We start from the raw sequence: 25414 nt of genomic DNA on the forward strand, positions 1-25414 counted from the left end.
TTTATTTAAATTTGTTGACCGGGAGTGTCCGACTGGACGTAGGTCCACTTTCAGCGGAGGCCCGGGGAGAAAAGCTCCACAGTAAAATAAACAGACAGTAGTTACATTGGATTACATAGCGATTAACAATTTAACATAGCAATTACTTGCAACATATTTACAGATGAAGAACATAGTACATCAGTAGACAACTAGAATCTTTATCTGTGAAGTACATAACAGACATTAACAAATGTTACAATGAGAAGTTCCTGCTGTATAATAAGTACTAGGCTTATGAGCATCTGAGCTTGCTATAATCAAGCTAGTTAGTGGAGTGGAGAGAAAGGTAGTGTTGGATGGGGTGGATGATATTAGAGTGGGAGTTGCAAGGGCATAGCCAGCATGTTTTTAGGTGTGCTTTTAGTAAAGTTTTGAAGTGGGTGCATGATGGTACGGAGGTAATTGTGGGTGGGGGTGAGTTCCATAATTTGGCTATGGCGCAAGAGAATAGTGCTTCACCAGCAGAGTTATTGGCTTTAGTGATCTGCAAGTGATTTTTGTTGCTGGATCTTAGTGGTCCGGTGGCGCGATAGGGTTGGAGTAGATTCTGGAGGGATGGGACATTTAGTGGATGGTTTACTAGTTTGTGGGCGAGTGAGAGTTGATACCACTGAAGGAGGTGAGGGAGTTCAAGCCAGCCCAGTTCAGCAAATGAGAGACAGTGGTGACTACGGCAGGATGCCCCTATGGCGAATTTGGCGATTTTGTTGTAGCAGTTCTCTAGCTTGTTTAGATCACATTGCCTTAGGTTGGTATATATTGGAGAGGCATAAAGTAGGGTGGAGATAAGGTGGGAATTTGCTATTGAAATCTTTGCTGCTTTGGTGAGAAATTGCTTATTTCTGTATAACGCTCCTAGTTTTTTGTGGACTGTTTTTATGGTCATGGATATGTGAATGTCAAATTTTAGTTTATTGTCTATTTCCACTCCTAGCAATTTGGTGTGTTCAGTTGGGTATATAGTGGTGTTGTCTTTTGCTGTGATGTTAAAGTGAGAGTTGTTTTGAGTATGTTTGGTGGGTTGGAAGATGAGTAGTTTAGTTTTGTTTGGGTTGAGTATTAATTGGGCATTGGATAACCATGTTTCAACAGAGGAAGTGTGTGGGGTGTAATAAATAAATAAATAAATAAATAAATTGTCCTTTTCCAGTTCCATACTAGGAACTTCAAAGCTACACTGCTTTCTTAAAGGACTAAGTACTAACAAAGATACTACCAATGTTATAAAAGCATGACCAGAGGCCATAGACTCTATTCTCCCTGTTATTCAAATTCTAAAAGAAATGAGTGAGATACATGGCTAGATTTAAGGTACACTATGCAGTAAGAGCATTTATGGGGGATTTTTTTCTACAGATAACCCTACATCCATGGAAAAGCAAAAAGGTTAAACCACCATGAACAGTTGGGAATATACCTCTCAACCTCTTACAGCAAGAAATCTGGACAAAGCCATAAACAATGGGGGGACAAATGCCCAAAAATAGGGACAATTTTTAAGTACTGCTTAGAAACTAAATAGACTAATAGGTTTTGCATTAGCATGAATTTTCTGAAGGGTAAGAAGTCTAAAACTCAAATGTCATTATTTTCTGACTTAAATTTTCACTGATTTGGCAACGATTTGCTAGAAAACCACAATTTTATGAAAAATGGACCAAAAATATGACACAAAAATGTGGACATTCTGCGAAAATCTGTACAGTTGAAAGGAATGGTTGTTAAAATACCAGGTTTTTGTGATATAAAAAATGAGACCACAATAAATAATTTCAAAACCTTTCCCACACCTTTAATGTGACCTATAACCTGTACAATTCAATTGGAAAACAAACAAATCTGTTAGGGGAAAAAATATAAAAAATAAAAAACGTAAACAATACACTATGCACACCCTTAAAACTAATACTTAGTTTAAGGGTGTGCACACACAACAAATACTTGGTTGAAGCACCTTTTGATTTAATTACACCATTCAGTCTTCTTGGGTAGGAGACTTAGCATAGCACATCTTGACTTGGCAATATTTGCCCACTATTCCTTGCAAAAGCGCTCCAAATCTGTCAGATTGCGAGGGCATCTCTTGTGCACAGCCCTCTTCGGGTCATCCCACAGATTTTCTATTGGATGAAGGTCTGGGCTCTGGCTGGGCCATTCCAAAACTTTAATTTTCTTCTGGTGAAGCCATTCTTTTGTTAATTTGGATGTATGCCTGGGGTCATTGTCATGTTGAAAGGCAAAATTCCTCTTCATCTTCAGCTTTCTAACAGATGCCTGAAGGTTTAGGGCCAAAAGTGACTGGTATTTGGAATGGTTCATAATTCCCTCTACCTTGACTAATGCCCCAGTTCCAGCAGCGGAAATGCAACCCCAAAGCATGATACTGCCACCACCATGCTTCACCGTGAGGATGATGTTCTTCTGGTGATGCAAAGTGTTGTTTTTGCGCCAAACGTACCTTTTGGAATTGTGGCCAGAAAGTTCAACCTTGGTCTCATCAGACCATAACACATTTTCCCACATGCTTTTGCAAGACTCGATGTATTGTTTTGCAAATTTTAGTCGGGCCCTGGATGTTTTTCTGTGTAAAAAAAGGCTTCCGTCTTGCATCCCTACCCCACAGTCCACACATATGGAGAATAAGGGAGATTGCTGTCCCATGTAGTACACAACTAGGACTTGCCAGAAATTTCTGCAGCTCCTTCAGTGTTACTGTAGGTCTCTTGGCAGCCTCTCTGATCAGTTTTCATCTCGTTTTTTCATCAATTTTGGAGGGACATCCAGTTCTTTGCAATGTCACTGTTATCCCATATTTTCTCCACTTTTTGATGACCGTCTTCACTATGTTCCATGGTATATCCTATAATGTGGAAACGTTTTTGTACCCTTCTCCTGATACCTTTTAACAATGAGATCCCTTTGATGCTTTGGCAAGATCTCTGCGAACCATGGCTTTTGCTGTAGCAGGCAACTAAGTAAATGTCAAGAAAATCGTACTAGGACAGCTGAACTTTATTTAGGGTTACTCAGAGACTCTGATGGTAGGTGTGTACCCAAGGAGACTGAATGCTGTAATTATATCAAAAGGTGCTTCAACAAAGTATTAGCTTAAGGGACACACAACAAAGTATTAGTTTAAGGGTGTGTACACTTGTGCAACCAACTTATTATACGTTCTTTATTTTTTCCTCTAACAGATTTGTTTGTTTTTTCAATTGAATTGTACAGGTTATAGGTCACATTAAAGGTGGGAAAAGTTTAAAAATGATTTATTGATTCATTTTTTTTATATCACAAAAACCTGGCATTTTAACAGGGATGTGTAAACTTTTTATATCCACTGTATATTATACGAAGCCAGAACAACTATTTCAAATGGTAGGAGGGTTATACAACACTGCAGAGCAAACTTTCAAGCCATCATAGCCAGCCTGCACATGAAGACAGACCTTGTCCCCCCCTGTTTATGTATCACGTTACTGTGATACCGTATGTAATCACATGTAAAGGTCCCAGGGACCACAGGTCATGAAGAGACTCTACAGCATGGATCACAGCTATCATCACTTTAATATTTATGTGATTTTATCTATCTGAATTATCCCACAAGCCTCTAACCTTCACCTCAATAGAAACTGCTCCATAACTAAAAGTGAAGCATCTTACTGCCTCCACCAATATGCTCTTTCTTGACAAAGTACAAAATAGAAAATCCCACAGGATGAGAATGTCTGGTCCACTGAATTTTTCTCATATTATATATATATATATATATATATATATATACATATATATATATATATATATATATATATATATATATATGTGTGTGTGTGTGTGTGTATGTAAATACACATACATATATATATATATATATATATATATATATGTGTGTGTGTGTGTGTGTATGTAAATACACACACATATATATATATATATATTTTATTTAAATATACAAAATGAACAAAACAAAGTGAGTAGATTTGAAAGATCTATGCTTTCAGTAAAATAGACCTAGAGGAGGAGAAGGATATTAGAGAGCACTTATAAAGTGATGGAAGTAAGGCTTGTAGAAGAAAAAAGACATGACCATTGCTCTATATATATATATATAGACACACACACACATGTAAAACCTGACAAAAAGGAATCATGAGAATCATGGAAAACATGGACCCTAGAATCCTAACACATTCCCCTGGCTGAAGTCTCAGATTGACTGGAGATCAGGAAAGTTTCCAGATACAAATTCACCTTTTCCTGTATTAGGATGCCTTTGAAGAAACATCTCTAGAAGACAGTCCAAGAGCACAATCTTGTGTGATGGTGTCATGGAGGATTTTTGAACACTTATCTGGAAATTTCAGACTGGCAAGGAATGAAGAAACGCAAGTTAAGGACTCCTGACCTCTGGCGATTGACTACAGAGATCAATAAATCCAAACAAGGAAATTGTGAAATGCCTTGCAGTTTGCAAGGAGCTATCCTTCTAGCTATACATTTTGTATGCATCCTGGAAGCTATAGCTAACCCAGAGGGTAATGCAAAAAATTGAAAATGTGACCCAGACACAATCTGAGAAAATTTATGAAGCTTATAGCTATGGAAATGTGATGACAAGTCATATACCTAAAACAGGCTTACTATAAAACTCACAAGAGGATTGCCTGGTAAACTCTGAAGGGTTAACAGTTTGAATTTTGGTACTTTCACAAACCGGTTGAGGAAGGAAAGATCTACAACTGGTCTACAGGAAAGCTTGTTCTTTGAAACCAGAAACATTCTAGAGTAGAATTCTTACTTGCTTTGGTCTAAAGACACTGGCAGTATGACTCCTAGGGTAAGCATGTATTGACAAACCTGAGGAAAAAAAAATTGGTTTGGAAGACAGGGAGGAATTCCCCTGAAAGAAGGTATGTGTATCCAGGGCAGACTGTAACCCTCCTGAACCAGCACTAGTAACACAAGAGTCTGAAACAATCGCTTGCCAAAGGGAAAGACTGAGAGCTAGTCTACAGGACAGACTTGGAGATGCAAGGATGGGGGGATGCTGGCACAGTCATTCTGAAGGCACAGTCTGCACTTATTTTCTGAAACAATTATCATTTTTTTATTGTTCTCCTCCAGCAATCTCTTTCTTGCTCCCTGTTTGTCATAAAATGACAAGACTTGATTATTTTGCCTTAAAAACGAAAAATAATAGGATTTATAAGATTTATAATGTGGGGCTTTAAAAAGTAACTCTAAGAATTAATTTCCCACCAAACTGAGAACCTGAGAAGCAGCAGGGCCAAAACAAACTTCCTGGTCTAAAGTAAACTATAAAAATCACAGACTTTACCTCATCAGAAAACATTTGCGTATGTACCCAGGCATATAGTCTTAAAACTGTAGAAGTAGCCCTTGACATACTAGTTGCACAACCATACACTCTCTTCAAAGCATGTTCAGACATCTGAGATAGGTTTAAAATTGTAGGATTCAGACAAGACCTAGCTTCTAAAAGACATGTTGCACAACAATCCCACAAGCTGTCAAAACCTGACAGAATAAACTGGAAGGAGGAAATTCTTTTGATATCTCTAATACCTCACCTTCTTGTCCAAAGAGGAAGGGATAGTATTAGCAAGTGTTCTGCCATTTCTGGGGACGAAAGGATGAGGGTTTGGGTTACTGGAAGCAGCATTTAAAACACATCCCCCCAAGGCTGTCATAATAAGAGGAACTGGTGTCACATGAGGTAAGTCCATGCGCAGCATATCATAGTATCTTCTCAATTTAAGGGAAACATCTACTTCTTCAAACACAAATATATCATTCATCTTTAACTAGTCTTAGAAAACTGAAAACTCCTCTAAGAGTTTGAGAGGACAACTTTGCTTTGAATCAGTCTTGGGTTTGAAAATCAGACAAAGAAAAAGCCCTGTCTCTATGTCAGAATCCTCTGACATATTTTCTACTGGGACAGATTTTTAATCTCCAGAGCAGAAAGCCTGCAATAACTTTCTGACCAAGGTAAGAAAATAATCCTTATGAACAGAAAACGTGTCTTTGAATGAGGAATGTCTAACCATCTGTTTCTTTTTTTCTAGAGACAACCCTGGAAGGACACTGACAGACATGACACTCCATCGTAGGCAAGAGATCTTTCCCCAGCATCTCCAAGAACAACCTTCTGCAGAATTTCCCAGACCCAAAGAACATAGCACAATGATACCCTGACTAGACACTGGAACAGCAGCAACATTTGTCCCAACCCCCCAGTCCATGGTGGTAGAAGTAACTACGCCACAGGAATCCAGAGAAACCAGTCAGTGGCCTTAGGAACAATAAATAGCCAAAGCTGAATCACCCATCAGATGAGCTGAGGCACTGTCTGAATCCACGGTGTTGGAAAGTAACATTGTTTTTTTTTTTTTTTTTTTCATTTTAGCTATAGTGGGGAAAGGAACAGCAGGGCCAGTGTAATAAACCATGCTGTAGCCAAGGAAGAAGCCTGACTGCCACAAAGTGCTGCTATGAAGAGTAACTTAAAAGATGCCAGACAAGTATTCACAAGTAGTGCACATACAAATGTTCTTACAGTGTCATCAAAATTCAAAGGTAAAAGCACACACATTACATAAAAACCCTGTCAGTACTCCAAATCCTTTTCACAGAAAGTGCACTAAGAAAAAAAAGAAATAAAAATAAGCTGTAATGAAGTATGCACAAGCAGCAAACAAAAAAAATGCATTTCTAGATGTTAAACTATAACACCTTCAAGCAGTAAAATGAGAGTTGCCAACATGTACACAAACACCCAACACTCACAATGCTTGAAGTACACAGAACACACTTCCCAGTCTTTACATCCTTACACTTCGGGTTAACACGTCTCAAAGACAGTATTTTTTCCAGAAAATAAAAAGTATTCAGCACACACGGTTCTAAAAATAGTTTCTGACAAGAAACTTTCAATATTAAAAACAATTCTGATATTAGTAAAACTGCCATTACTCTAAAGAAAATTAAGAAAACATTAAAAATATTTAAACAGGCAATTACTTTCTGTGCAGAAGCTCCCCCCCCCCCCATGCTGACTCATCGCCCAGAAATGAAACCTGTAGCCAACTGTCACCCTGTGAAGCCTCAAGATCTATTTTTCCTTGAGATGAAAATAAGTACTAAAGATTTATTCACTCTGACTGGAGATTTCCCTCCTCTGGCCTGTCCAATAAGCAATCAAAGTGAAGACGTGGGAGGGACCAGGGCTTTGTGAAGTTGTCCAGTTGTTTCCTGGGCAGATAAATTAGTTGTGTAAAATCTTACCATAGCAGTAGATGTCCCTTCTCTTTACTACTGCAGTATTCTATATCAAAGGGATTCCCTACCAAGGGTAGCCCAATGTCCTGCCATTATACCGAAGTCTTATTTTACAGACATCGTACGTCACATGTATATTCCCCACTCAAGGCACAAGGCATAAAGGTGGCGTTCGGACGTAAATACCTCAGAAGTGAAAAGCCCCAAGAAGAATAATAGTCTAAGGAATTAGAAGGAACATGTGCATCCTAGGAGAAAAAAGAAAAAGGGAACAGAGCAGAAGTGGGGAGGAGGGAGGGAGCAAATACTGCAACAATGAAGAGAAGATACTGTTAGGGTAATATTTTACACAACAGTACTACTTTCCTTCCAATCACTGTTACAATATGCTTTACCAATGGGAGACCAGAAAAGCTCAAAAGGAAACTTGGGAGGAAGAAGGCCCAGAACAGCCTTCAAGAAAAAGCGGTCACTCTACAAACGTCCAATTTGTAATGCTTTGTGAAGGTATGGACACAGTCCAAGTAGCAGCCTCAATGATGGAATTGGTATCCAATCCTTTGGAAAAAAAACACCAGAGGAAGCCACAGCCCTGGTAGAATAAGTCTTTATAAACGCACAAATACTTTTTCCATGAAGAGAGTATCAAAAAGAAATGGCCTTAGAGATCCATGAGGAAATGGTTTGCTTAGAAACAGCCAAACCTAGACATCTGGGATGAAAGGAAATAAGTTGCTCAGACTTTCAAATGGCCTTAGTCTTATCTAAATATCATGTGATCTGTCTATACAAATCCAAGGTGTGAAGAACTTCCCAGAAGAGTGTTCAGTAGGAAAAAAGGAGGGTAAATTAGTAGACTGATAGACAATTTGCTAACCACCTGGAGTTCAGATGCTCTCTTGGCTGAAGTAAGGGCCAAACGAAAAACAGTGTTACACGTACAATGTTGGAAGGAAACTGAAGCTGCAAGCTCGAAAAACTGACCCATGCCTCTTTTAAATTAAGATCCCAGGAAGGTGGAATAGGCTTCCTGGGATGTCTGATATGAAGTAAGGCTTTAAGAAATTGCTGACCTCAAGCCTAGAGGCCACAGGAGGGGGGGTAATGGCAGAGAAGCAGAAATAGCTGACAGGTAAGATTTAAGAGAAGAATATGTTAACCCAACATGAAGCAATTCACAAAGATAAGTGAGAACCAGACGATCTCCAGAGAAAGTAAAATCCCTTCCATTTGGATATATAAAGGATTTCTTGGTAGTGGGTTTCCTGACCTCCTGCAGAAACAAATATGTCCTCACAAAAAAGGTACCTAAAAGGGATCAAAACCCTACCACCCACAATGTAAACTGAAGAGTGGACAAGTGAGGATGGATCAGAGACCTCCCCCCTTGCCCTGTGTGAGTAGGTCCACCCTGTGAGGTAGCTTGTGTAATTAACCTAGCCAGGAGTAGAAGAAGGGGGAACCAATGCTGTCTGGACCAAAAGGGAGTCACCAACAAGATTTTGTTGCAGTCCTGTTCTATCTTGATCAGGATCCTTGGAATCACAGGAAGGGGAGGGAAAGCGTAGAGAAGCATCCCCTTCCAAGAAAGAGAGAGCATCCACCTTACAACCTAGAGGACTTGGAACTTTGGTGCAAAAAAGAGGAAGTTGTCTGTTAAAAGGGGAGGGGAAAAATATTACCTAAGGAGTAATCTAGTGATGTTCAATATCCAGAAACACATTTCTGTGACGCACCCATTCATGAGCCTGTGTTTTTAAATGTGCTCAAGTGTCTGCCACTATTATTTTGCTCTGAAGGAATGTATACAGCCTGAAGAGTCATTTGACACCGGACTGCCAGATCCCAAACCTGAAGAGCTGGTCTGTAAAGAAAGTAGGTCCATGTCCCTCCCTTGCTTGTTATACCACATCACAGTAGTACTGTTTGAGGATTTTATGAGGCCTTGGAATAAAGACAGGATGGAAAGCCTGAAGGGCAAAAAGGAGAGCTCTCACCTCCCTGACAACGTGGTTTGATCTCTGATGAGGCAGCCAGGGACCCTGGACCTTGAGGGAACCAAAAGAGGTTCCCCACCCCATGTCTACAGCATCTGAGAAAAGTTCCTGAGCGGGAAATGGAGGCTGAAAAGTCATCCAGGGCTGAGAGACTGTTGATTAATTCACCAATGAAGCTTGAGTTTGAGGCAAGGCAGAAGAGGGACTAGAAAATCTAGTTGATGACAGTGCTGGAGCCATACCGACTTTAGGTACCACTGCAGTTTTCTTATATGAAGCCTGGCTACAGGAAGCAATGGAATAGCACAGGCCATGAGTCCCAGCTCAATGACAAATTCCCTGACTGCAAATGAAACCAGAGGAAGAAGGAATTGAAAATAGCTGACTAGAGAAAGTGCCATGGGAGGAGGCAGGGAAACCAGCATAGGAATGGTCAGGAGCCTATAACAGAGAAACACATGATCCAGGATTGAATTCTGGAAGTTTATTGTAAATCCTGGGCTTTTAAGAGATACACAGTATACTAGTAGTGCTGAAGCAAGATCTCAGGGGAGGAAGCCAGAATGAGCAGGTCATCCAGATAAGGAAGATATGAACCCATCTCATCCTGCAAAAGACAATCACAGGAGCAAGTAATTTGGTGAATACCCTTGGGGCAGTAGAAAGGCCAAAAGCAAAGCACATAACTGAAAATGCAAGGTAGAGACAGAGAAATGCAAAAACGTCCTGCAAAGGGGATGAATAGGGATGTGAAGATAAACATCTTTCAGGTCCAAGGAGACTAAAAGTGTGGGGAAGAAGAGGAGGAAACAGACTCTATAAAGACATCTCTGAAAGGAAGAGACCCTTCAGAAAGGTGTTGAGCTGAGAAAGATCCACAATAGATTTCCAGGTGTCTTCCTTCCTGGGAACCAGAAACATGCTGGAACAAAACCCCTTCCCATCCTGGGAAGGAGGCACAGCTTGAATGGTACCTTGTGTCAAAAGACCCTGAAGCACATCTGGGAAGGAGCCTGCTCCTGAGGTGACTGAGTTATGCCCAGAAAAGGAGGATGGGATTTCCAAACCATGAAGTAACCCTGATGGACCCTTAACCAATTGGGAAGGGACAGGAAAAGCAGAAGGGACAAGGGTACCTGACTCAAAACAGGGGAAGCAAACAAACAGTTAGAACCTGGCTTGCCTTGAAAAGGAAGGCTCTGAAAAGTAGGAGTCTGAGTAGATGTAGCAGGAGGAACCCACCTAGAACCTTTCTGCCCTTTGGGAGGAGGGCAAAACTGTCTGTGAACAAAGGCAGATTTGGATGAATAATTCCTCTGGAACTTAGGGACAGGAGAGACAAAAATTTGCTTCAATTCCTACAAGGGCTTACCTTTATCCTGAAGAGACTTAAAAAGCTCAGCAGCAGCAGAACCAAACAGGTTCTTCTTATAAAGATGAACATCCAACAATTTAGCCTTGATATCAGGCAAAGGCTAGAGACGAAGCCAAGATTAATATCTCAAAATGGAACCAAAGGCAGCAGCCGTAAAGGAGGTATCAGATGCATCATAACTATATTTAATAGAGTGGCGAGCTACTTGAGAATTAGAACCCAGTAAAGAGAGGGCAGAGGCCTTCCCTTCGGAATCAGGGAGGTCTGAGATAGCTTAGAAATCCTGAGACAGAAGGGCTAAAACATACTTGGTAATATGGGTCTGGTAATTAATAGCCTGAAAGGCCAGAGTGGCAATAGTGTATACCTTTTTGCCTAGCCACTCCATAGCTCTGGTGTCTTTGTCAGAAGAGAGTAGTTTCACAGAAGGCAAAATTTAGAGGGTACATCAGAAGAGACGGGCACTACAAACTGGTCAGCAGGAGGACATTTCACTGAGGAATTTACAATTAATGGGTACCTTATAAAACCTTTCAGGTTGCTTAGTGGCTGGGGGCTGAGAATCTAGGGCCACTGAGGCTGCTGAAAAGGTATCTAGAAAGGCAGCAAAGACTGGAGGTACAGCAGAAGATTTAGGGGACACCATCTGGAGGAGCTCATAATACCTCTTTTGAATGTCAGAAACCTGAGAACAGTCCCATTTAAAAAATTAAATATGAGAAAAAGTACCCCAAAGGAGAATTCTTTCAAGGGAGAATCAGAGCTAATAGGAACTTTCCCCTCAGAGCCATAATCCAAGGGAGAAGAGATCTGAGAGGAATATGCCAAAGACCCCTCCCCAGAATCCAATTCCTCATCAGAACAGTCATGCTCCTTGGGCCTTTTTAGCAGGTAGAAGACCAAGGGGGAGAAACTCCTTGGGGAGGCTTTAAGGCCATCAGCACATTAAATAATCTCTGGGTAGAATCCTGCTATTCGCATTGAGGATCTCTAGGAACAGGGGAGACATGTTTGTTTATTTTCTTTTGAGGGATATCTGCCCTAAAAATCATAGGAGGTTTACACCTTTGCCTACACTCAACCAATGAAGAAGGAATCTCCTCCTGAACAAGTATCTGTGGTATCCCTCTCAGTCCCTCAGAGATCAACAGCAGAGGTTCCTCCTCAACATCTGGAGTGGATGTCTGCACAGCCTCAGAGAATGTGCAAGAAGTCGGATACATGCTGTCCTCTGACAGGGTCATGGCAAAGAAATCTGAATCAACAACAGGGCGATGATCTGGGCTTTCACCAGCCACAGAGATATCCGAAGGCAGCAGGACTGCAGCTGAATCAGACCAGAGTTTCTTGGCAGACTGCTGACCTTTGAGATGGCAGGATGCCACCACAGCACCCTGAGCCAACAATTTAAGGACATTGGTTCTCTAAGTAAATGGACATGGCTATGACTTGTATGACTACACAGGGTTTTAGGACAAATGCTTGGCAGATAGAACACTGTTTATGGCTGTCAGAAACGCCTAAACAGAAGAGGCGTTGTTTGTGACAATCCTTATGGGGAATCTGCCTCTCACACTGACATTTTCCATTCCTGGAAAACATGTAAACTGAAATAAAGAAAAGAAAATAATAAATGCCAACAGGGCACTTATCTGAAACATGGCCGGGTAACCAGCACAGAGAACAAAGCGTTCAGACCGATAAGCAATGATAGCATTTGTACTGGTGGCAAAGAAGTTCTGAGGTATGTATGACCGTATGTCACCTTTATGCCCTACGCCTTGAACGAAAAGCATATGTGTGATGTATGATTTCTATAAATTCATAAGCCTTTGGTATACTGGTTGGATGCTGGGCTACAAATGGAAGGGAATCCCTTTGATAAAGAATACTGCAACAGCGATATGGAAGGACAACATATATACCAAAAAGCTACTGCAGCAGTGAGAATGATGAACATGTAATGCGAGTCAAAACTTAAGAAATGTCTGAAATGTTTGCCAATGGGGATGTGATGGCAGGTATGTTACAAGTCTAGGTTTACCATGAAAGCTAGTAAAGGGACAAAAGATAACATGGTCTGAAGGGGTTTTCAACTTTGGGACCTTGATAAAGATTGAGAAAGAAGAGGTCTAGCTCAGGCCTCCAGGCTCCTACTTTCTTTAGCACAAGAAAAATCCATAAATACAATCCTATGCTCATTTGGCACTGGTTCTATCAAACCCTGAGATTACATTTATTCTAAAACTAGACAAAACATGGATATCTTGTTTACTGGGCATGAATCCGATGAAAATGACGGAGGGATTCCCACTGTCAACTGAACTGCACTGAATGACTTTCAGAACCCATTTGGCTGAAATAATTTGGTGCCACAAAGTAAGCATACCCAAGCACATGTTCTCATGACTGACCCAGAAGTAGCAGCTCTGGAGAGAATTTCAGCAGACTCATAAAAACACTGTCTGATTACATGAGAAGTAGATCAAGACAGTCAATCAAATAATTCTTCATCTCTAAAGAGGGAAGGTTAACAGCTGACATCTTCAAGTTCTGAAAAGACAGATGCAAAAAAATTAACCTCCGCCAACTAAAAATTCTGAATTTTAAAGTGGCAGAAAAATAAACCTTTTTCACAAATTTGTCAAAAGCTTACACATCTTTCAGATGGAAAGGGATTAGCATTACTAATATGCCTGGCAGAATCAGTTTTAGATAAGGAAATCACTGCAGGGTCAGCTTTAGGGGGTAAGAAACATATTATTTGAGAGTCTGACATACCTTGCATAATCTAACCTATCAAACTTCTACAGCCAGTAGGCTGACTGTCAGAAAAGCTGCAAGCTATTAGAACATCCTCTACAGCAGACAAAACTGGATGGACAGCAGCAGTGGAATAGCCAACTGTAACAAATCATAAAACTTTTGATGGGAAATAAGAATTTCAATTTGTTCCCACTGAAGTACATCTTCCAGTTTAGTCATAGAAAAGATAGGTCTTTGGGAGGGAATCTGAAGCAACACAAGTCAGAAACAGAATCTTAAGCTTGCAAATATTCTCCCTCCAATCCCTGCCTCTCCAACTGAAAAATAGAGTCAGAAACAGAAGGAACCGGCAGTAGAGGAGTTTATCAAATTAAAAGCAAATTAATTTCATGGCACATCAACGAAAGACTTCCCTGTCCACAGAAACTGGCACATGAAGTTATGCTTTTAACTTTTTTTTTTCTTTTCCTGGAGGACTCCATGGAAGTGACTGACTTAAGGCAGGTACACTACACCAGGGACAGGCATCATTTTTTGGTCATGTGATAGACCCCTTCATCTCCTCCTTCCCTGGGAATGACGAGAGTGGTTCTCCCTTGCCTGAAAAGGACATCCCTACATGCACAAAGTCGTGTCTTGCTCCTCGTCCTTAGTAGCTGTAGGTGCTACACCACAGGGACTGGGAGAAAAAAAAAAGCTGTCCAAGCAACCAAGCCAAGCTTTGTGGACTGGAGAAACAAGGAGTCCAGTAACTGCTCCATGGGTTTAGCTGAGAAAGAAACCTTGGAGAAGGAAAGTAGAGTCTGAAAGAGTTGGTAAGGCTTATGAGAATGGAAAGTGGTTTTGAAGCAAGCACACACAATGACTGTTCCCTTAATCACAAAGTTATGCCTTTAACACACAAAAAGCAAAATATGTAGAAACAAAGTCAAAACACAGATTTTCCCTGTTGTTCACACACTCACCAGAAAAAAAAATCCCCTGAAAAATACAGACAGAAGAAAATTAATTGTCCTAGCTGAAAATATAATATTCCCCAGAAAACAAATACTGGTTTTCTTTAGAAAAACAAAGTAGTAGGTTTTCCCCAGCAAGGAACTTATCTGCCCTGCCTTGAAGGACCACCAGGCACCTATCAATACCACAGTCTGCAGAAGGATTATACACTGGCAGCAAGAAAACTTTGAGGTTTTTGATGAGTTAACTACTTTTTACATGGAACTCTGCTTGAGCTTCTGGCAGAGCATATGGAAGTTATCCTTAAGACTTGAAAAACTGGCTGTTGGTCATATCCTTGGCAAGATATACCCTAGCAGCTTACGCTACAGTAACGGTGTTCTGATGTTAAATATTGTGAGTCAACAGCCAAAGCCTTCAATTTGCTACTCAATATATGTCCCCAAAGGATGAGATCATTGATCTGGTAGGAAAAGTTGCTTAGAGCAGCTCAAGCCACTCTCTGTGACACAGAAAACAGTCTGGCAAACCACATGAATCTCAAGTGTATACCTACTGCTCCTCTGGATTGCAAGGAGGCAGAAAGAGATAGTCTACACATCTTATTAGGATGTTCCCTTAGGACATTCTCACAGGTGGTGTATCACACATGTCCCATTGGAAGGCCTCAAGGGACAGCCCCAACATACAGGATGGAATCTCTCTCTCATCTTGCCTGGGAATGTCTAAGAATCCCAGAAGCAACAAATAAAGTTGCAGCTACGAATAGGGAATTCTGATGGACTCTGCTGATCTTGAGTCACTATGAAGCCCTGTTAGGAAATCACTGTGCTGAATGAGAATAACAATATCACCTACTGGCTGGGAATAAGAGCCCTATATGCAGACAACATTCACTAATTGCATCATAATTACTCCCCTAGTGCAAGATCTACTACTGACTAAATACAAACTGTCTGCCGAAGTCGCTTGTTGTATTGTACTGTTTACTAAGCATTACTGTTAACTTGGTTCTGAAAGACTGATATTAGAACCATTTCTTACATGCTTTTTGCAATTTCATTAATTACTTTTTCAGTTTCTGTTCTTCGGAAGTCAAGACAAAAATTAACACTTATGGCTTGTACACCCACTACACTGACAAATGTTAAGTATCACACATGCAAATATGAATTAGACCTGACAACATTCTAGGCAAGACATAATTCTGTTTCAAGAAGAAAAACTATTGTATCACTCAAGCTTGTACATGATTACTTTCCTAAGGCACTACCTTGACTTTAAGGCTTGGTACTGCTGGAGTAGGAGTGCAAGTTGCTGCTGCTGTCCTGCTGTCATGGCTGTCTTCTGTTGCTGCTGAGCTAAAAGCTGTTGATACTGCTGGCTGCAAAACAACAAAAGAAGGCTTCAGAAACAGAAATCTGCATGTATCATGGAAGAATTAACCATGCTTATTCTGTTACAAATTTCCTGCTTGTTCTATGCAGACAACTACCATTAGTACCCTACCCATTCTTCCAATCTGCTCCTTCAGAAAACAAAAGATAACACACTTGTACCAGTTGCTCTATGAAAGGACACCCTCTCGATGGTGGGGTTTATCCTCTCCAAAATTAATATTCAGCAGCTTTTTATAAGTACTCATATTTGGTTAAAGATACATTACCCTTAGCAATGCAAGTCAAGATGTCAAGAGATGCCTACATAAGCATACTCATCCCTTCAGCCCACCAATCTGTCACCTTACCACAAAGAAACTTCCAGCAAATGAAAGCATAATAGTTGTGTAAGGTACTCAATGCTGAATCTTCAGAGGTCATTCTACCAAATAAAATATAACTTTCACCTTTATCCACCTTTTGTACACTTCTATTTCAGATACATGGCTTCTTTCATACAAAGACCAATGCAAATCTTAACTTATTTAGCCTTGAATGGCAGGAGGCTAATAAAACCATAACTCTCTAAAGTCCTATAAGCCACAAAACTATTGCTGAGAGATTTTCTCCCACATTCTATATTAAAAGCACACCTCACTTGATTTGCAATGTCTCAAACTGTTAAGAGTTACAAAAAATTGAAACTATAAAATACGAAAAGATAATTGCACTGCACTGGTAATTTTATCAAAAGTGTAGATGGAGTCACCACATTTATAAAGAAAATAGTATTTTAGTTGCCAAATAAACAGTACTGATATGGTTAAATTCAGTTATATGATGTATTCACAGAAGCCTTTCAAAGATGTATGACAAGACCAGGTACCATGTTGCTGTTTTGTGGTATTGCACAGTAAATACAAATTATGCAGATATCAGTTTCACAATATTTCAACACTGCAATGTGAATCCACAAAAACATGCATATCTGAGGGTAGGTATGAGTGCCGAAATTGTGTGCCTAAATGTTGCATGTGACATGGTATTTTTTTTTTACAATACTAATGGTGAGGTGAAACTACAACTAATATGGTTAAATGTTTTAGCAAGAATTTCAACCAATGCTTTCACATTATCCTCCCTGGTTTTAATGCCAGTTTCAACATGTATTGCTCACATGCCACACCCATCATGGCACTACCAGATCCCATTTCTGCATAATGTAAATATATGTAAAGCATAATTTTTCAGAACTTTTTGCAAATGTTCCTTAATGCCAACTCTGCACATCCCAAGCTTGTCCACCATGTAAAGCCTAACTGATCATATAAAAACTTTTAGATGGCACCTTACTCCCTCACGCACAGCTATCTCATTATTAGAATATTAATACAGTGTACCTCACAAACACTTACACCTGTGTTTATCTTATCCAAGTGTGTGCAGTATCATTTTTCTTCAAACATTCACTGCATGTACAAGGCCCTCCCCCAGCATGACAGTACTGCATATTATCTTTAATAATGCAAATATTTATTTATCTTTGTTTAGCAGGAAAGTCTGACTGGGTAATACCCATTTTCAGAAGAGGCCCAGGGAGAAAAGCTCCATTTGTTTACATTGCATTATACGTGGTACCAGTTAAATAGACTACTTACATTTCTCTTTACATTCATACACATACAATAGTTAACACTTATTCATTCGACATTTTACAGAGACAGAAGTTACTAAAGAGAAAGTTCACATGCAGCTTAATGGATTGCACAGACAACAGTTATGTATAAAAACTGTTTTGCCATTTTAGTGAGAGGTTGAGAGTACTCTGTTTAAGAAGAGTTTCTGGAGAGTACTGTACGGTAACGTCCAAGTCTTAACCTGGAGATGATGGTGATAAGTATATGCAGGATCAGGACTGGTTAAGATGTTGTTTAAAGGAGGTCTCTTGCTGGACAGTAGGGCAGTAATATGTTTTTAGTGCAGGGCATTTTTCTGGATAATGAATGAGTTTGTGCGCTGTAGTTTGTAGTGAATATGTTATGTGGTTGTGCAGTTCATGCCAGTTTAATTACTTTAAGCTATGACAATGGTGGGTCCTATGAGGGAGACGGGTGGCAAATTTAGAAATTTTATTCTACCAGGAGGCGAGTTTCTTTGAGTACTGTTTAATTTTATTAGGATAGGAGCAGCATATAAGAGAGTCGGCAATAAGAAGGGGGTGGCTACACTTTTTCTTGCAGTGTCTGTAAGGAACCCATTGATCCTATAAAGGGAGCCTAGTTTCTGGTGTGTAGACTTAATGGTGTGCAGTATATCCTTGATCATATTTAAGATTGTCATCTACTATAACTCTTAAAAGTTTACTGAGAGTTATAGTTGCAATGACAGTATTATTTGCTGGCTTTACATTGAAAGATTGCTTTTGACTTTGGCAATTTTTTGAAGTAAAAAGCTTTAACTTAGTTTTCTTGGAGTTAAGTAGGCGGTTTGATTCTCTGAGCCATGTCTTTGGTTAGTGTCTTGGAACTTATTTGCTCTTGAGGCTGCATATACTAATGCTGAGTCGTCTGTGCACTGAACTAAACTAGTATGGTGAGTGGAGATGTGGCAATTATTAATAAATATATTAAATAGAAGAGGATCCAGGAAACAACCCTGAGGGGCACCTAGAGGAACTGGTTGAAAGGATGAGTAGATTTGTTAAAATTAACAGTTTTTTGCCTTCCAGACAGGTAACTAAGTAACCATGACAAGGAGACTTGTGAAAGTCCTATTGAGGAGTGTTGAATGGGTAGCTGTAGGTGGGAGATGGTATCAAATGCCTTTGGCAAGTCTAATAACATGGTAGACACAAGCAGACTATTGTTTCTATGCTGGTTTACTACACTGATAAAATGTAGTAGAGCAGTAGTGGTGCTGTGCTGGGGCATAAAGCCACGTTTTGTTTCTTGACAGGTTATTTGAGGTAAGATATTGCATCACCTGTACATGGATACATTTCTCCAACATTTTGGAGATGGGGAGAGAATCACTACTGGTCTGTAGATGTATCACCTTTGAGCAGTGATATGATGCATCTTTCTGCTACGGATTTATTAATTAGTATGGCCACAGGGAAGACTATGACTTTTGTAGCCATTTTTAGGTAGTCAGATGGTAGCTGGTCTATAGTTACTGAGGTAGGTTTTAGTTTAAGGAGCAACTTCATTATTAGTGGTGTGTATTGGACTTGAATTAAAAAGCTGTGACTGGTTTTGGTTTTTCAGAGGTAGAGAGAGAGGGGCAGATGTATTGGTGTCTATGAGAGATAATACTGAATGTATAATTAGGAATGAAACTGTTCGGGATAGTCTCTGTCGTACTGTTTTTTTAAAGAGGAAGTAGTGGTCTTGCCATGGTGTAGTAATTTATTTATTTTGCTTATCTTGTAGGCTGGTTTTGTACATTTGCTTGTCCTGTTTAACATGAAGTCTTGCAAGGTTTCTATGATGCCTAAATTTGAGTTCTATTTTTACACTTTTTTTTTTCAGGCTTTATCCCCTTTTATCATGAGTTAAGGTAGTTATTAAAGGGTTCTACAGCAGTACCTACTGGTATTGTTCCAAGTACATTCCAGGTATATTGTTTGCGTTTCATTGAAAATATTTCATTGAAACATTTGAGCACAGACATGTTTATCTAGGTTACGTGAGTTCTAATGGTATATGTTGGTATGTGGTCAAACCAAAATGTAAAAAAAGTCAGACAGACAAACCAATTAGTAAAAACTACAAGAAAAATATGTATTACTGTGTGATATATTAAACCTCCTTGTAAGAGAGGCCTATGGGATATATGGAAAAGAACCCTTAAAGACATTGTTTCAGCTACATGACTTCTAAATGTCCATGATTTTTACTTTTTCTTTGTAAGTCTTTGTGGATACATTTGGGCCAATAAAGCCAAATGCTATCTGACAGGCAGACTACTTTTGTCAGTTTGTCTGGTTTGTCTGTAAGGATCCAGTCTAATGTTGAGTGTCTTCCCAAATCTTTATTGATTTTAGAGGGTGTAGTTACTAACTGTTTGAAGGTGCACATGGTTATGGATTCAATGGGATAGTGGAATCTTGAGTTGCCAGTCTACATTTATGTCTCCAAGTATTACAGTTTCATTGTTAATTTGTGGGAATATACAACACAGGATGTTTTCAGCAATATCAATGTTATTCCCTGGTGCTATATAAATTGCTGTTAAACATATAGTTTTCCTATTGTTGATTTTTTTAGGAGTATTATGAGAAGTTCAGCACTGCTAAATCTGGATACTTCCTGTGGGAGTAAGGTGATAAGGAATTTATTTATAGATGAATGCTACACCACCTGCACTCTTGTTTTGTCTGTCATACCTGAATATATTGTAGTTGGGGGTGAACTCATTCATTCCTTATTTCCCTTTTTAACCAGGTTTCTGTAGCTATGACTACATCAGGAGTGTATATGGCAAGGAAGGCATGGACGTCAAGGATTTTACTGCACAAATATTAGGTTCATGTTTAGCGAGGTGAATTTGGGTTCTGTTTTTTGTTGAGAGGTCTTAGGTGACTGGTTTAGTTCGGGGTTGGAAGTGAAGTTTTTATGAAGGATGTGACCTGGGTTGGGGGTGAATATCTCCGCTAATTTTTTGAATTGCTATTTTACATAGGGAAGACTGTGGACAGTTATATTTTGGTCTTGGTTAGGTACTTTTATCATAAATTTCTCTCCACAGTTATGCACATACAGAAAGCTTTTGGTAGACAAACACATCAGTATCCTCTACTAGAAACGTGTGTAAACCTTAGTCTATATATGTAAAATTGATGTATTACACTGTATCTATGTGCTACTTTTCTGCTGTAATGTTTTGATATTTTCGACAATTACGCTGTTGTAAATGTGGAGTTTTTCTCCCCAGGCTTCTGCTAAAAAAAGGAACTGTATCCAGTCAGATTTTCCCGGTAAACAAATGTAAAATACAAAAATAAATAAATTTTGATACTTAGTTTTAAGATATTTACAGATAAAATAAATCAGATGTGGTTTGTTTGCAGAGAAAGGGTGCTAAGGAGAAAGGCAGGCTGGGCAGATGTTGATTGTTTGCAAGGATACGTCCTATGTATTTGGAGAAGGTGGATTTCATAAATGGTGATGAAGACTAGTAGAGTTAGGAAGAACAGTAGAATAATCTGAGTTAGGGGCATCTAATTTAACGTGGGTTTTATCTTTGCTGTAAATTAGGATTAGAAAATGTTAGGAGGGCACTGGGTTTGTTTTAGAGATGTAATGCGAAAGTTACAGGGCTAAGGAGTAGGACAGTTTGAGAGTCACTTGTGTGGTAAACTAGCGTGTGTGTTACTATTGTGAGCAATTCTATTGATCGTTTCTTTCTGTAGGGATCTGATGGTACTGATTTGTGGGATATGTGGGTGGTGTTATGGAAGTATAAATGTATTAACAGAGGGTGCCATGAGACTGAGCATTAGACAGGGCAAACAAAATGATTGAAAACCTGTCAGAGACAATAAAATCAGTGACTGGACTTAAAACAGCAACAGAACTGCTGAGAGAGAGAATTAAAAGGAGCAATGCAGTTTTAAAAGTCTCTGTGCCAGTAGATGAAAAATAAAGTTGTGTACACTTACCATAAATGTAGATGTTCGAGTGTATTCACTGTCGCAGTCATCACATTTGGGTTATCCCTGCCAGGGTAGCCCTCGGCCAGCCCGAATACCAGAGACTTAGTATTTCTGCATTGGCTGCCGTCGCTTGAGGACTGATGTCAGGTTGTCAGTGGTATAAAGTAAGGCAGCCGACGCCATTACATCAATTTTTCTTGCCCTAACCTGTCAGGAGCCTCCAAAGTAGGCCGCCAGGTTCTGGTGGAAGAACCCTACCAGTGGAAAATAAATACCAATACGTCCCTTGTAAGGAAAGGAGAACAACAAGGAAGAATGGTAATAAAAGGAGAAAGAGAAAAAAGGGGGATGGAGGGAGGGAAACCAGGACTGCAACAGTACATACGCTCAAAACATCTACATTTATGGTAAGTGTACACAACTGTACTATGTTCTTCTTGTTTCACTGTTGCAGTCATCACATTTGGGTAGATTTCTAAAGCTGAGGAAATAGGTGGAGGCAGTCAAGCAAGCTAGGGGCTAGCTAGGATGCCCTGCAAGACTGCACAGGCAAACCTTGCCCTGGATTTGGAGAAGAGAGGCAGGTGGTAATGCTCGGTAAAAGTGGGAACATATGTCCAGGTGGCAGCCTCCAGGATGTCCCTGGTGGGGACTCCTCTGAGGAAAGCTGCAGATGTGGAGGCTGCTCTGGTGGAGTGTGTCCTGGCCTCCTTGGGGGGGGGGGGCTTACCATAATGTCTGTAGCAGAAATGGATGCAGTGTGCTATCCATTTAGAAATGGTTTGCTTGGAGATGGCTTTGCCTTCTGCCCCTGTAGCAAAGCTAACCAGCAATTGATCAGACTTTCTGAAGGATTTAGTCCTGTCCAGATAGTATCTGAGCTGTCTGTGCACATCTAGAGTGTGAAGAATCCTTTCCCTCTTGTTCTGGGGATTAGAAAAGAAGATGGGCAAATTAATGGATTGGTTGAGAGCCACACTGGAGATCACCTTGGGCATGAAGGATGGGTTAAATTTTGAGCCATACCCAGTCTGCATGAAAGATGATGAAGGGTTCCACAGCCATGAGTGCTTGCCGCTCAGAGACTCTTCTGGGTGAAGTGATGGCCAGAAGGAAGGCTGTCTTCCAGGACAGAAATTTTAGCTCTGCAGAAGAAGCTGGTTCGAAAGGAGGCAGGGTGAGCTTTTCCAAGACAAAGTTAAGCTCCCAAGATGGTGTTGGTGCCGTTCTGGAGGGCCAAGTTGCTAGTTCATCTGAGGAAATGTTTGATCAAAGGGTGTGAGAAAAGGGACAGCTCAGTGGGAAAATGAGCAGAAATAGCAGAGGCATGAATTTTTAGAGAGGAGAAAGAGAGACCACTGCGTAGATCATCAGCTAAGTAATCCAGGATGAGAGTGATGTAGAGCTGTGCTATATTGGCCCCCTTAGCCTGGATCCAGGTACAGAACCTTTTCCATTTATCTGCATAAGACTTTATGGTGCTAGGGGATCTGGCCTCATGGATAACATCCAGAACCTGTTTACTGAGGATGGCCCTACTTGCAAATCTGGTCTAGGCAGTGGTAAGTGTAAACTAAGGTTGAGTAAATCATCCTGTACCACTGTGCTATTATGCCCACTGTTCTCTGTATTAATACCAGATGGAACTAGACTCGAGTCCCGATGAATCGGTGATTGGGGCAAACTGGATTTGTTAATAAAATTATCCATTCTGCTGGTTAGCATTTCAACCTGTTGCGTTAATGTTCCCATCAATAGAGTTAGTCTTCCAATCTCATCTGCTGGCGTAGGTAAAGGAGTGTTGTTAGTTGAAGCATCCCATCCTGATAGCACAAACAAATGAAACTAAATTTCCACATGACAAACTCAGCAACAACCACAGATGTAGTATGGACCTTCAAACACCACTCCAAACTTTGCAAAAAGACACAAATTTATTGTAAAGCGCTTTTTGTCTCTGTTCTTACAGAGACTTCCTCAGACAAATTTAAAAAAAGAACTTCAGAATATTTAAATCAAACTTTAAAAATTCACGACTCCCAAACACCTATCATTCACCAGAATGCACTCAAATAGTTACTTAGGCTCACTGATGAGTTTGTTCTCAATTAAGGGTGAAACTTTCTTGTTCAGGCATTGAACACTGCCCACATGCTACTATGTAATCGCACAACTATTTCTCACAACAACTTGCATAATTCAACACAATATTACAAAATGAAGTATGCAAAAACATATAACCTTAACATTTATATAACCTTACTGATTCTGTAAGACAAAATTCTAAAAATACACGACCAAAGAACAAAATAGCTTTTTAAGACAATTCTTAATTGGCAATGGTAGTCCAGGTGCTTGAGTGAAAGGAGAGTTTTCCTCCTAGGGGTAAGTGAAGGTGGGCAGAGGGGAGGTTGGGAGGAGGTGAGTTATTGTGAGTTCTTACCATAAGGGGGTGGCTTAGAACTCCATGGTTTTGAAGTGGAGGTAGTCCACTGCTTAGATCTCTGCATTCCCTGGGGCTGCTGTCTGGGGGGGGGGGGGGTCTGTTTCCACAGGGCCTAAGCTGTCAGAGTAGGAGAGGACCACTGCTTGGAGGGAAAATGCCTGCTGAACCTAGGGGGGCTGGACCTGTAAGAAATATTTAACTGTTTGCAAATATTTTACTTTTTCTTCCATCTTCTTTAAGACCTCTTCTGCCTTAGTGCCAAACAAGTTATCTTTGTGCAAGGGGGCGTCCAATAATTTAGATTTGACATGGTCTGGCAGGGGTTGTTCCTTAAGCCATGCATGTCTTCTAATGACAGAGACAGTGACTGCTGCCCTGCAAGAAGCTTCTATGGCATCAAAACCACAGTGCAAAGTGTGTTTAGTTACTCGACTTGCAGAATGCTTTAAGTCTTGTAAATCTTTAGATTCTGCCCAAGCAGGAAAGGAAGACATTTTTTGTTTAAGGAGTTCCAAGGTATGTTGCTGATATTTAAGCATATGGAACTGACTATTTAGTGCCCTGATAGCAAGAGTAGCTGAGGTGCATTTTTACCACATAGAATCCCTGTCTGAAGAGGTTGCTTTAATCCTTTTTGGCCCTTGAGAAATGACCTCAGGGTCAGCTGCTGGATTTTTAAAAATATATTTGTATGAGCCAGGGACTCTACAGTACCTGTCTGGTCTTCTGGGAGCAGAAGTTAAGGGGTCAGGAGTCCAGCTGGATTCAAGGAAAACATCATCCACCACATCCAGGACTGGGGGGATGGCCAAGGTTTTGTGTTCCGGAAGATCTAGGAATTCCCTGAGTCTCCTTTTAGACTAAGGGTAGTCCTCACTCTCCCACTGGAAATGTTCCCTTAAAGTATGCAGGGTTTCCCAAAAGGAAAAATCCTCTGGGGGAAGAGGCTGAAGGAATAGATTCCTCTGCATCAGAAACCTCAAGTGGAAAGGAGTTGTATGTCTTCATAGTCAGATGCATCAGATTCATCTGACTCTTGTTCAAACAAAACTATTGGAGATAGATCTCTCTTACTTTTTGAGGGGGTAGCATGGCTTCCCCTGATCAGCATGATAAGGTCTTCTGCCATTTTAATCATCTGAAACTGAGGCAAGGTAGCAGGTGCCTGAGAGTGGGTAGTTGGTTTCTTGTGTGTGGTTTGAACCTTGGGTCTAAGGAATTCAGTTGTTTTCGAAAGAATGGTAGTTGCTGTTGGTTTGTGTCGACATTCAGTGGTGCAAAGGACTTCCTCGGAAGCCAGTGCCTGCTCAGCGGCCCCGGACCTATCCAAAGTAGAGACAACCTCAGGATCCTTAGAAGAAGAGTTTTGCGGCTTTCTGGACACCGAAAGGGACTAGGTAGCAGCCTGCGAATCACCTGACGAGGGCATCAGGGGTTGCAAAAGCAACTCACTGAGTATTGGCGGACTGATGACTAGCTTAACAGAAATGT

General features: G+C 40.3%; 1 protein-coding gene across 9 annotated transcripts in view; it reads right to left on the reverse strand.

Moving 5' to 3' along the window:
* The window catches only part of GIGYF2 (GRB10 interacting GYF protein 2), a 2932407-nt gene that overhangs the window by 1141809 nt on the left and 1765184 nt on the right, over positions 1 to 25414 (reverse strand). For all 9 annotated transcript variants that reach the window (XM_044070588.1, XM_044070589.1, XM_044070593.1 and 6 more), the window contains one exon: positions 15716 to 15826. In XM_044070588.1, the coding sequence (XP_043926523.1) occupies positions 15716 to 15826 (111 nt within the window). The remainder of the gene's footprint in view (positions 1 to 15715; positions 15827 to 25414) is intronic.

Source organism: Protopterus annectens, chromosome 4.part1 (assembly GCF_019279795.1).
Source record: "Protopterus annectens isolate FY-2018-M chromosome 4.part1, PAN1.0, whole genome shotgun sequence".
In the NCBI taxonomy this organism is placed as follows: domain Eukaryota; kingdom Metazoa; phylum Chordata; order Ceratodontiformes; family Protopteridae; genus Protopterus; species Protopterus annectens.